The 14,104-nt window shown below is 41.1% G+C and overlaps 1 protein-coding gene across 3 annotated transcripts in view; it reads right to left on the bottom strand.

The window, feature by feature from the left end:
* The window catches only part of UTRN (utrophin), a gene marked incomplete at its 5' end in the record, with an annotated part of 335,751 nt that overhangs the window by 301,209 nt on the left and 20,438 nt on the right, over positions 1–14,104 (bottom strand). Inside the window, one exon of one of the 3 annotated variants that reach the window (XM_084203641.1) lies at positions 718–805. The exons of the other annotated variants lie outside the window; for them this stretch is intronic. Coding sequence (XP_084059767.1) covers positions 718–805 — 88 coding nt within the window. Of the gene's footprint in view, positions 1–717; positions 806–14,104 lie in introns of those variants that run through there. 3 annotated transcript variants of the gene reach the window in all.

The following is a 14,104-nucleotide window of genomic DNA, read 5'->3' as shown; positions in this document are numbered from 1 at the left end:
AATTGCCTTTTCCTTGCCAATCTGTGTTATTTGGCCCCAGTCAAAAAACAGATGAGACAACCCATGAAATTTCAATCACAGTAGGTATGAAAGATGGCAAAAGGAAGAGGAAAAAATAATACCCCAAATTTCTTCTTTTCCAAAGCATCCTTCCACAAAATATTCTTTCAAATACAAAATTACAGAAAATACAGCTCTCTTGAGATAGCACCAAAATGAGGGGAAAAACTTGCGGGGGTGTCAAGGAGCTGCTGTAAGTTTATACATTCAAAAGTACCAAAAGGCACACTAGGCAGAACTGTAAAGAATCAAAACAAGTAAATGCTGAAATCACCAAAATGTAATGCATATTTTAAGAAAATTAGGGACATGAAGACTTTCAATCAGACAGAACAACGCTAAAATTTCTGCCATGAACAAGTTACTGATCTAGGTGAAAGGGAAGCCTACAACACAAGCATTACCAAGAGGATCTTAAGTCAGCAGGTGTGACACAGCCAGAGCTCACACAACGCTTGCAACGGAGCAGTGCCACAGAAAACAGCCTTTCCCCGCTCCGTTTCCTGCCATGCCTTCCACGACCTGCTCTGTTAGCGCAAATAAACTTTGGCCAAGTTAAGAAAAGCAGCTCTCATCAGGTGTAGAAGAAAAAACCAGACCCACATGCCTGGGGGTCTTTCATCTACCACAGCCTTCAGAACGCAGGGAAGCACTCACCCAGCGGACAGGTCTGCCGGTCAGTGTGCCGAGGCGCAGCAACCTTGCACTTTTTCCACACAACTTTTTTGGCTGTTTGAGCGCTCATGATCAAGCTCAGTTTTTGAATAACAGGAAAGTGAAGATGGAGAGGAAGTACACGCTAATACCCACGCAAGAACTGCATGCTGGGATTCAAGGGGGGGGAAGCGCTGGTTTTCCTCTGAGGGTTTGACACACTCAGCCACACAGTGACTGACAGGAACCAGTCAGGAAACCAACCTTTAAAAAGGCTGCACATTAGCAAGTAACAGACTTCAAGCAAATTGAGATTTCTTTTCTCTTTAAAATCAGATAAATATGCTGTTTGCTATTCCTTATGAAAGCAGGAGGACACTCCGGCCTTCAGAGAACAGGCAAGTTAAATTCTACAAAGTGAAAATAGGAAAGCTGATGGCAATTTTCCTTTTCTGTTCAAATCAAAATCTCTGGTCAAACACCACACTCATTTAAAAATCCTAAATATTTTTAGTATTCATTCTGTAAAAAGTTTGCAGTATCACTATAACACTCTTTTCACATATTCAACAGATCATAAATCCAGAGCAGCTCTTCAAAGTAAGCATCCACATCTTTTAATGGCCTCTCAAAAAAGCACAAGAAATTTTAAACGTAAGATTATAGCACATAAAGGAAGTTCTACAAATAAACCTCCAAGTCAAAAATTACAAACTCTAATTAGGCATGCCCTCTCCACTGTGCAGTAATTCCAAAGAAGACAGAGCAAGGAACAGTAAAGCAGAAAATTGGTAATGCAGGGCTATGAGAAGATCAGTTATTTTCAAGTGGGCCTTTAAACTGTGCTTACCACCAGTACAAAAAGCAAATTGAATCCCTCTGTCTTCAAAAGCCTGTTGCCAATTTTATAACTTCTAAATGAAGAGGACTCCAAAAACTGTAGTAATGAAAGATGCTCCATATCCCACACTTTCAGTTTCCTAACTGTACAGAATTGCAAGAGTCACAACAAAGTAATGCAAGAGGAGATTAGCTAGAACACATAAGTACAGGCACTATGACCAGAGAGGAGCATTCTAAACCACAGAATTGGTTTCAAAATCAGAAAGAGAGACTGTTTGATTTGTCTGCCTGTCTCATTGTATCATACTGTAAGACAAATGTTCTACATACAGCTCTCCTCTCTTCATTAATATCCAGTCAGGACAGTTTACTGTATGACACCCCAGACACTAATCAGAGAAGGGAAGGAAGGAGAAATCAAGATCAGATTTTTCTTTCATTTTTTGTGGCCAGAAATTGGTCTTCCTTAAATTTCTGGGTTGGATTGTTTTCCCCAAATTCAAGAATTCCTCAAAATTGACAGCTGAAAGGCTTCACACAAAAGGAGGTTTTTTTCCATTAATAAAGACAACCATACATTCAGGGGGCTAAATCCAACATTTGTATCCAAACATTTCTGTGAACCATGCAAACAGGACCAAAGTGGAAAGGCAATATAAGTTTTAAAGCTAAGATTTCTATTTTAGAAACAAACAAGGATATGTTTTGTAATACATATAAATACAAACCTTACTGCACCAAGCACTTCCCAAGCACAAAACAAAAAGATACTGGCAACTCCACCAAACAAATGATGAGAATTAGCAGACAGACCTGCACATATGCCAGAAGTCTTACCAACAGCACCATGTGTTCCTTTTTTAAAGTTTTGATGAGACTGGTCTGAATTCCCTAAGAATGCTCTCCTGTGCATCCAATACCTCACCTCACTCCCTGCCACTCCAAGGCCAACCCACACTTGGCAAGATTGAAGAAGTCAGCTACTTTGTGACAATATTTCTGGGTTTACCATTTCTCAAATGAGGAAGTGATTGCAGTCAGTGAGAGCAGTTATAGAAACACCACTCTGACTCCATCAGTCCGTTGAACTTCATTCAATGGGAAGGTATTAGCAAAGCTGAGTAAATCATTCATGCACCAGAGCTTCCAGAGAAGCTCAGCCCTCAAGCTCTGCCTGACATCAGCAGCTGCCCCATGAACATCAGAGAACCCACTTTTATCTAACATCAGGTTTTACCTAAAAAATCCAACATTTCAACAAGAATATACACTGAGAATATGTACTAACTTGAGAGGGGGGTGGGGGGGAGAGGGGAGGTTGTTACACTATGTTTAAATTAAAAAAACCAAAAATCTCTTGCCTAAACAGAAATAGAATTACTCGCATGAAATAGTTTCATATCTGAGCCCATCTGCAAAGAAATTAGCTTTAGGACAGCAGGAATATTTTTAAGCTAAATTTTAAAAGTGAAACCATGGCCTCTGTGAATATCTGAAGTATTGGGTGTGAAATCTATACATGAACTGCAAGAGCAGATAAACACAAGAGAAATGGAAATTTCTGGTCAAAGTAATCTTTGAAGGTGGCAAAGGAAGACTTTTAAAAACAGTTTTTAACCCAACTCCAGAGCTCAATGTACTAGTATACTCTCTACCCATAAACCACTTCATTCATTAGAAGGAAGATGGTCTTATTTCTACTACTACTGAATTCAACAGGCCATTTATTTAGTAGCTCTCTGACTGAAGTACGTGCTCTCTTCTATTCTCTCTGGTGTTGACAGCAGTAATCAAATTTTGTACATGCCACTGGCCCTATTATAGTTCCACAGCAGCTGGCTGGCTGCCTAGGCTTCTTATCATGTATGATAAAAAAGGCCAGCCAAACAGACCAGCTGAACCTACTGTGGGAAGACAGAAGTAGAGGGAAGCCTAACTAGAAGCCTAGTAAGTAGAAATCACGTCTTTTTATGCTTGCTCATGTATTACAAAGCATGAAGAACAAGGCTACACTCAATACATGACAAGCTTGCTACAACAGTTTTCAGAAGGACTGGAGCTTGATGACAATTCAGCCCTTGTTGAAGAGTAGGTCTGAATGCCACACTTCATCTGTGAAACACTACTCATCTATAGCTTAGTCCAGACAGCAGGGAATGGGAAAGCAAAAAAGCACCTAGATGTGAGGGGGGAAAAGGAAAAAAGAGGGGAAAAAAACTCAGATAACCGTACTCATTCATTTGAAGGTGAGCTCATAAATACCTAAGATCACTTTTCTATCACAGCCCCAGCACATACACTGTCAGCACGGGGTTCAGAGTAAAATTAAAGTTCAGAGAGGCAAACAACAATGGGAGCAGAGGGCAACATCCTTTAATTATAGAACTCCCCTGTATGCAAGACACTCTGTAATGAGACTGGGTTCCATTTCTTCTTTGCCTTCTGGGAGCCATCCAAGAGCTTTGAATGCCTTGACTCTGAGAAGAGGAAACTGGCTTCTTTTTCACAGTCTGCCTCCTTCCAGTTGTGTTCCAAGTAGGCCTTGGGTAGCCCTGCTCTGAACTTCCACTTTTCCATACAAGTCCATAAGGAAAGGCTTGGGGGAAAAAAAAAATCTAAAGTTCTTCTTATGGGAGCAGAACAAGGAGGTACAAAGTTCCTCCTTCACCCTCTTTCCCCAAGGTGAGAGCCAAGCAAGCCAAGAGTTTTCCTAGAGGGGAAGCTCAGCCTTTCTCCAGGTTCCTGTGTTACCTGTCTAGTCCTACCCTTTATAATACTGCTATAATGAGCATTTAGTTAAGAGTTTCTCATGCTGTGGGATTAACACCCCATAATTTTGTTCCGGATGTTTTATTTCACCACAACAACCTGACAACTTTTTTTGCTGGCCTGCCATACATGATCTGAATTAGCAGGCCACACAATACTTGTTTCAGCAAGCAAACAAGAGCTTCTAAGAAGATGCTAAGAAGGATGGTGGAAAGGCAAGAGGAACTTGAACAGAAAGTAACGTTTCAAATGCCTGTTGCATTTTGATGGAAGATAATTATTAGTTTAACCCCTACTTCCAGGAAACTCACACCACCAGCAAATGCACAAATTCACTGAGTTTTTAGCATTTCTATTGAAACCTTGTTTCACAGAGCCAGGTTCATGTCAGCATAAAGCCTTCTACTGAAAAGACCATTATCAATACAGTAAATGCGCTCACTACTGCGGAAGAGGAACAGAGTGTGTGGCAGCTAGTGGAGCACTGCAGTACAGATAACACACAGAGATATCCTCTCAGGGCTCTCACAGGCAGCTCCAAGACAAACCTTTCCAGCACACAGTGCTTCAGGCACTTGACACATGGGTCTCGTAAAACTGCATGTCTGTGGCTGCCACAACTAACTGACTCATCCTGCAAAAGAAATAATAGTAGCAACTGTACATAAATTGTAATGCCTTTCAAGAATCACCATAATTTTAGTCCTTTTTGATGTTCCTCTTACAGCTTCCCTTTTCCTTTTGTAAAAGGGAATATTTGGAATGTAAATACTGAGAGAATTTGTGGAGCACATTAATCTTCTGAAAGTGTTGTTCACATTATGATTACACCTGTAAAACCCAGCCACATCCAAACAGCACCTGCTTTTCACAAAACATCCTGGGCCACCTGTTTACAGCAACTCACAGGAGGTCCACAGGAAAAGTAGGAGCCTTCTGCATTTTGCTTCTCATTTAAAATGCTGAGCACACCTTCCAAAACAAGGCTCCTGCCCATTCACAGGCACCTTTATAAAACAAATCCCAATGAATCCATGACAGATGCACTGCTCAACACTTGTGTGCTCATATGTTGGGGTGCAACATGCATTTCAGCTGAAGCCCAGGCACTGAGCCCTGAGTGACAGCACACAAGCCCAAGCACAGGAGAGGGGCCAACACTTGACCTGCCCCAGCTCCTCCAACAAGCAGTCCTGGTGGTTCAGTGTTTTCAAAACCACTTGCCCTGCTGCAGTGGGACAGACTGGGTCCAAGCCAGCAGCCAAGCAGCTGTAAGACCTGCTGGTAAGCAACTCCACCCAGGACAGGCAACTGCCCTCAGCATACCCCACAGCATTAGGGACTGCTGCAGAAAAAGGGATGGCTTCCAAAAAACATCTCATTCCTCTGTCCTTCATATGCCAGGACACAATCCAAAGCTTTGGAAGCAATGGTTTAGGCAAACATACGAATAATTTACTTGTAAACTTTCCTGTCACTCATTTTGTAAACATCTGTTTGTACCTCCAAGAAAATAAAAATCTGAAAGCTTCCTTGTAAATCCCACAGGGTTTTTTCCTCAAAGTATCTTCTGATAGATTCTTTTCAAACTCTTCCAGCTTTCCCCATCCAGACTCCACAGGGCTGTGCATTGATGTGTGCCTCAAGCTGGGCAGAGGGGAAGCAAAACATACAAGGCAGTCTGGAGAGGAGCTGTGGAGCAAGCAAATCTCTCCACTTGCCCAAACCTTCAGGCCTTCACTCTACCAGCTTCAACCACAAGCTTCATCCTAGAAGCTAAAACTCTTATCTCCTACCATGGTGGGGAGAAGGAGGGGACAGTTAAATATAATCACAGGCACGTTTCAAGAGTAGCATTCTGATAACATTCTGACCACATTCATGATCAGCAGGGTTACATCAACACTGTAACTCCAAAGACCTGAAAGTTTGGTTTTCCTTTTTTTAATGCCCTGTAAAAATGCATGGGTGATCAGAAAGCACCCTCTAAGACATCAACTCTTCAGCTGTACCATTTATAAGAAGCTATTTATTTCCAAACTGACACTGAGTGTCACAAGCATACACATAACCAGTCTTGTTTAAATTAGCGATCAATTTCTTCCACCCAGACAGTCTACTTCCCTTCCTGCTTGCAACAACGTATTCTATTCATGCTTTCCCACAACAAAAAAACACAGAGGACAAAGAGTGACAGCATTGTGCAGAGCTGCCCTGCTTTCTGCAGGAACTTAACAAAATCCTTTGGACTTCCCGGTCACCATGCTGGGGATGGAAAGTTTTGCTCACCTGGAAAAGAGGGATCTGCAGAAAGCCTGCACTAGGAGCCCCAAGTTTCCCTATTCCTTCCTTGAACAAGAATACTGAAGAGAGCTCCCTAAATTAAATAGGCTGTCTTTTCCTAGTTCAGAGAGCTAAAACTCAGTACAAAACTATTAGAGGCACGCTAAAACTAAGTCTGCTCCCTATGGACCTTGGTCAGGTCCAACACAAACACATCTGCAGCTAAACTCCCAGCTCCTCAGAGGACAAACCTGTCTCCTGCCAAGGACCCAAGGCAAACAACCTTTCTGAAATAGCATTGCTGTTATCAGAGTCAAAAAAAAAAAAAAAAAAAAAGAAAAATCAACCCAAAACACATCTACCCAGCTCAGTACAGGAAGGCTGCACCAGGTGTTCAGGACTTAGCACAGTGTCACAGCACCCAGCTTGGGTGCAGGCACCCAGCCCAGTCCTAGAGCAGCCAGCTTGATGAGGGCAGACATCACACCATTCCTTCTGCATGATGCCAGAGTGACAATGCAAAATTTTCTAAACTACAGAAAACCATCTTAGAATTACCTACAGTGCTGCCACTGTATAAGCCTTTACTTTCATGAAAGCCTCACAAAAAAAAACCACACAAAACATACTCCTGTTCAATCCTCTTTAAACCCTTCTGTTAACTAAACATAGATTTAATATGTCTCTTGTTAATTTGTCTCCATAATTAAATTTACACTCACTGCTAAAAGCTTACACAGCATTCACAATCTTTTGCCACTGATCTCCTTTTAACAGCTACAAATAGCAAATCACTGTGTGATTAAGGTTATCAAGACTTGAACAAGGTCAGAGAGTATATTTCAACAGATAATCCAACGTTCAGACATTTTGGTAGGTATAACATTCTACAAAGACTGTATTAAAAAAAAAAATCACTGCATCAACTGTCAGGTACTAGAAGTGCACCATTAAAACTACTGTTAAAATTAATGATGCACTTCTTTCTCTCCTCCCTCCCCAATTAGTTCAGAAGAAAAAGAATATGACAAAACCATGTGACTTGTTAAATATTGAACCTACTGGAACCTGCAAAATAGCAGATTAATAAACTACTCTGAGGCTGAGTTCAGTTTACAGAGGAACCATCATACAGCATCTATGGCAACACAGAACCACCACACTGCACTGCCTACTAGCAAAGAGAAACATAAGAACAAAAAGCAAAGCAACAAACAGCATCAGCCTGCTTTCTTAGGGCTGCAGAAGGGAGAATTGAAGCTCTCAGAGGGAGTGCTCTTCAGTTTACCATACACAGCACTTCCACGTATCAGGGGACTTGGGAAGGAATATGGAAAAGAGACAAAGCACATGGCACAACTGAACTGTTACCTAAAGAAATAACAGACCCACACAACTAAACACCAAAAAGCCTCAAGTCTCTCTGACAGTAATGCTACGCACAGACAGAGATCCAAGAGCAGTGAAAATGATAGTGCATTTTATTTGGGACAGAATGTGCAGCTATCTATCTCAAGCCACCTGCCCAGGTTCCCAAGCAGAGACTGGGAAGCAGCCGAGTTTGAAAAGGCTAAGCAATAGCTGGGTTAATAACTCCACACTAGCTAAGGAAAGCCACAAGCCACAATCAGCAGAGGTGGTAAAAAGAGGACTAGGCAGTGGTAAGCAGCTGAGGGACAGTAACTGATTCAATTTTGCAAGCCAGCAAAAGTTTGAATGTTTACACCCTTGCTTGTTTTCAAGAAACTTTCAGCAAGCTTTCTGTGTGTATATTTTGCAGGCTTCTGCCAGGTCAAATGGAAAACACTGGGCTCAGTTATTTAAGCTCAAGTGTGCGGAGGAGTAATTACCAAAGCTCCACTGGACAGAAGGATTGCATTCTTTTATTCTTCAAATGCCACCACCCACTAAGACAGGATAATAAAACTCTCAGAAACCTTGTAAGCAAACCCAGCAAACACTGTGCAGAAGTTAGCCTGCAATCACATGATACCCATCTCAAAAACCCCATCTGTGCCTCTCAAAGTACTGTGGCACAAGGACCAACTCTGCTACTTGCTGCCACCACCATCATGGCATGATGCCATGATGCCACCACCATCATATCAGCATCAGCATAAGCAAGCTTTAGCTGGATTTAAAGCCTAAATCATGTGAGGGTTGAGATAGAGGCCACATGTACAGTATATTCTAAAAAGTCTTTCTGTGCAAGATTGACTGGCAAATCATACTCATTCCTAAGCCAGACAAATGAAGCCCCAAAACACAACTGCCCCATCACAATTACTGTGATGCAACAGGTGCAGCACAGCATTCCCACATAAATATTTAATGTCAACAATATACATGTTCACTAGCTGATTTTAAAACTATTTCAAATTTTAAAGGGGTTAACAACAGATGCACACATTATGGTAATTATATTATTGGTCACCTTACTGAAGCATCACACCTTGAACTTGATGTGTGAGCAGGCACAGTCTCATCCATGGTCTGAACAGCAGCTTTTCAGATAGTCATTTCACACCCCCATTTTGTACTACTGGTTATGAAACCATCTGACATTGCCAGCAACAACCTTACAACCAGCCCAATAAAATTTCAATTACTTTAACAAAAACATTTTAAGGCTGAGGCCTTTAATAATTACCTTTATTTCCCTTTGAATTTAAGTGTTTAAAGAAACAACCCCTGTTTTTATGTATTTCAAAAGTATGTATATCATGGCTATAGTCACAATAAGAACATGAGTATGTAATAAAAGCACCTTTGAAGAGATTTTTACACCAAAGTGGACAGATTGAGATTCTGAGACACCATGCACAATCCTGCATGTTCAAGACCCTCACTTTCATTTAGCAGATGAGATTTTATAATTCCCCAGTCTCCACAGCACAGGGAATCAAGCGCTCCAAATGACACACATTTACCAGCTTGTTCCTTATGTTGTCTTGTCTTTCCTACTTGCTTTTGTTGCTGCTCCCAAAGACAGAACAGGTTTTAACATAGGGTTATTTTCTTACTAGTTCAACTTCTCCTGCATGAGCAGCAACAAGTTGCCACTGAAAAGCAAGCCTTGTTTCTCTCTGCAGGCCTGCAAACGCATCCAGGCAAAAATCACTTCAAAACTTCACAAACTTAACATTGAAACAAGTTGCATTAAACTTGTTCACAGGTCTCCTTAAAAAAAAAAAAAAATAATTATAGGTTGGTAAAACTGCACTATAAATAAATGAGATGGACAACAAAACACAAACAAGTTGTAATTCACTCGAACATGAGTGGGCAAGTGTCTGTTACTCTGCCTTCAACTTGCCCTAGATTTGAGCACTTCTCTATAATATCTGTATTCAACCAAACACTATAATGCCTTCATTACCAATCATTTAATATCTAACTCTAGTATTCTCACAGTTAACACTGTCACAAACTTTTCTATTTATGCGCAGTTCCCTCACTTTAACTGGACTGGTTAAAGACAGTTGCATGAACAAAGCATTATAAAACTTCACTGCTGCCTGGTTTTGGCTTTTGTTTTACTTTGTAGAATAACCACAGCATTGATACTGTTTGTTTTCTAGTAGCTGAGTGCTTAATTTTAAATCACAGCATTCTGACACATTCTCCTCCATATAACAAAGTTTGCCACAAGTATTTCAAGTCAGCCACAGAAGAAAGATAAACCCCAATTACACATCTTCATAAATACCATTTGAAAGAGGGGATTCACCAAATAAAGATCTTTACGGCTTACACTGTGAGATAAGCAAGGCAGTTTAGGATATGGGTGGCAAGGTTCAGAAACAGAACTTCATAGAGGTGCAATTAAAATGTTTGCAAAGCTAATTAAAAACAACCTGCTAAAAACTATTTTCTGGGAACTTTTGCTACTAAGGGCTTGTGAGACTCTGGGCCACTGAAAAGTAGCTCTAGTGTAAATGCAGCCAGATGACCACAAAGAGTCAATAAGCTGCTTCATCCAGGGGTTTTCAGAAATTTACCTTTACACTCAAATAATTTCCCCCGCCCTGCAGTTTTCCACCACCTTTCTCCTTACTTGTCTCCAAATACTCATTTACTCTTCCTGTAAATGATCAAAACCCCACTACTGTTAAGAAAAAAAGATGATCAGCTCTCAAAGTAAGTCACAGGACAGTTCATTCAGTCTTCTCACTCCCATGTGTCCATCAGGTGCTGTTACATGAACAATTTTGTACCTACCATTTCATCATAATTATCTTCCTTCCCTTGTTCTACCCGTGATCTACACAGATGTCCATCAGTCTTATTACTCTCTGTCAGGAGGGTCAAAATCAATGAGGCAGGCCAGTTCATTGCATTCCATCCAGTACAATCCCAGTGAAGTCCATATAAATCCCTACCAATACTGCATAGAAAACATGAATATCTCCTGTTTTGTCTCTTGCACCCAAGATCAGGCAGCTGGGATGAAGGAGCAGCAGAGAACAGGACATCTTCCTGGTCAGGATCAGAGGAGACCACTGAAATTCTCCCACCAGCACAGAAAAGCAGGAGCAAGTAGACAGGTGGAGAGAGGGGAGAAATATTTTCACAAGAAATCTAACTTGCATCAGATGTATGGTATGATGGTATTTAGGCCCAGCTCAGCCAGGGAGCTTTGCTACTTCCATCTGACAAACAGAGTGGAAAGGCTCCCAGGTCCTACCCCTTGTTGCCTTTTCCAGGAATTAGGAGGAATTGCTCCAACACATTTCAACCTCTGTATTTCAGTAATTGGTAAAGAAGGATACACATCCAACTGCAGACAGGAAGAACTTTGTGACTACCACAGGAACAGCTGGAGCGCCTCTCAGTTCCTAGCATAACCATTCATTCAGCTCCCCACACACCACACAGCCTCTTCTGGACAAGAACACCAAGAAGACTCCTATGACTTAGCTGGTTTGCCATTTATTTCACTGCTTCCAAAAACCAGTCTCACCAACAACCTATTTCTCAACTAAAACCAGGAAGTCTGCTGGGAAGCCATGCCAGGGCAGCAGTGATGACAGGAGGGAATTCCTCATGCTTCATTTCTTAGCCATGGCATCTGGCCACAACCAATTCTACAGCCCACCTGTCCCTCAAAACCCAGGAATGGATTACAGACACAGTGAGCAGATCAAAGAGCTCTTTTGGTAGGTTTTCCCCTCCCCTAAACCCTATAACAAAACAGAAGAGCCATGAGATTTGTTATAATTTGGAAGCACACAAGGCATGTTCAGGTTCTGTGGCTGCTGGGGAGCAAGAAGGTTCAAACAGCAGCTGCAATCCCAAAACAGTGCAGAGCCTGGGAAGTAGAAACAGAGACAGTGAGCAATTCCAACCCACACACTGGTTATAGAAATTATACAGGGCTCCTGAAGACATCAGAAATTTCACAGCTTTAGCGAGGCTTTTCTCTGAAGATAAAATGGTCAAATTTTATAATTAAGTTTTATGGCTAATACCACTATGAAATGCAAATTTCCTTCATTATCTGAAAAAATATTTAACATATATTACATTCCACTCTAGAGACTGCAGTATCAGCATAGGAAAAGAAGAAAAAGCTACCACAAATCAGGATAATGTTAGAAAGACTTGGTAAACATTACAAGTACAAAACAGCACTCTCATCTACCAGAACTTCACAGAAATGCAGCAGAAGTGTTTCAGCACTGTCAACCTGAATGTTAGTTCCCAAAATTACTTTGGAATAAGCCACATGCCTTTTAACATAACACAGGTTCAAAAATAGGCATTGCCAAGATCCACTTACTCAAATAATCTTTTAGAGGCACCACTGTAGCCCCCAAGTACCTTCCAGTTAAGCACTGCAGAGAGTTTAGCCTTCTATAATCAGTCTCTTCTTTTCTGGCACTGTAACAGTGCAAAAAGTAGTAAATGACACCTGGTGTGGCAAGGACAGATCACTACACATATAGAATCTGCTAAGTTGGAAGAGACACATCAGGATCACTAAGTCCAACTCCTGGCCGTGCCCAGCACACCCCAAGAATCACACCATATGATATATGCCCCTTGTGTCTGGAAACAAAATTCAACATGAAAGTGGAAGCTAGGCAGAGTAGAATCACTCTCATGTTTGCATTAACAAGTTATTGCCAGACCTTTGACTGTGATTTATGAACAATTCATGCAGGACATGGAACAAAAAAAAAAAAAAAAAAAAAAAAAAAAAAAAAAAAAAAAAACCCACAACAAACCATTATCTCTAAAAAGCTAAAAAGTCTAAAAAGCTGGGCACATGGTGGTGAAATCCCAACACAGTATAAAACCACAAGGAAACTATATATATGACACTTAAAGGCTGAGTTAAGTTTTCACTTCCACAAAGTCAAGGTCACAGGAACAAGCCCAGTGCAGTCACCAGCACAGAACTGCAGAAGCCTCCCCAGTTGGGTGGGGACCGCTTGCTGAGAGTGAAACTAAAATTTTCCAGCAAGTTCACAAAACCACCACTATCCTTCTTCCTTCAGTGGAGCTACTCAAGCACAACTTTCACAGTCGCATACACAAGTAAGTACACAGACAAGGAAGGAGCCAAGCATACAGAAGGACAGGAAAATACAGCTACAAGCTTCCAAATTCAGACACTGACCAGCAGGAGAGCCGTAGTGTATCTTGGATCAAATGGAAAAAAAACCAACAACCAGCTTTTCTCCAGCAGAGTAAGGAAGCAGTGAGTCTACATGCATTTTCAGAGCCCAAATGCCAATATCATGGCACTACATTTATATAAGAGAAACTGATGGATGTCAGAAAATGAAGACACCTATGAGAAACCTTGGGAGTCAACTTTACCAAATATGCAGAGTAGCTGAGCTCAACATCCATAAACAGCCATGAGAAGTGTTTGAGATTGCTTCTCATTTGAGACATCAGAGCCAACCAGGAAAGGGGGTGGGCTGGGGATGGAAGGGAAACAAAAAAGAAATAGCAGTAAACTTTATCACACATAGGCTGGATTCCCTCAGTTTGCTTGACATGCACTTTTTCTGTATCTACTACATGAAGTCTTGGATCTCATGAAGTAGCAAGCATGTCCCTCTGTCTGCCACTTCTGTTCTGATGTCTTTGTCCCTTCAAAACATTTTGCTGGTTGAGTCAAAAGATTTCTCTTTAGCTCAGTTATAGAATTTTAAAAAAAATTTGAATATGCAAGAATACATATTTGTCCACATGGCATTCACTCATCCTGGAGAAAATTATTCCAGTCACAACATAGAGAACTACTATTCAAAAAAAATCCAAAGACTTTAGGACAACATACATCAATTCTTATAACAAATTCAGGTAGTTAAAAAAAAATTACAAATCACCATGTTTCTAGTAATTGTTATCAGCCAAGGCTTTCAAGAATTATCTATCTTCTATATCTCCAATGCCCAGGAGCTCCTCACACACTCCTGGATGTGACAAGGAAACAGACCCATCCCTTAAGGGTGGCCCAGTCATGTCAGTGATGCAC

The sequence above is a fragment of the Fringilla coelebs genome (assembly GCF_963513975.1).
Source record: "Fringilla coelebs genome assembly, chromosome: 3".
Lineage (NCBI taxonomy): Eukaryota > Metazoa > Chordata > Aves > Passeriformes > Fringillidae > Fringilla > Fringilla coelebs.
This window is presented reverse-complemented; position numbering and strand designations above follow the sequence as displayed.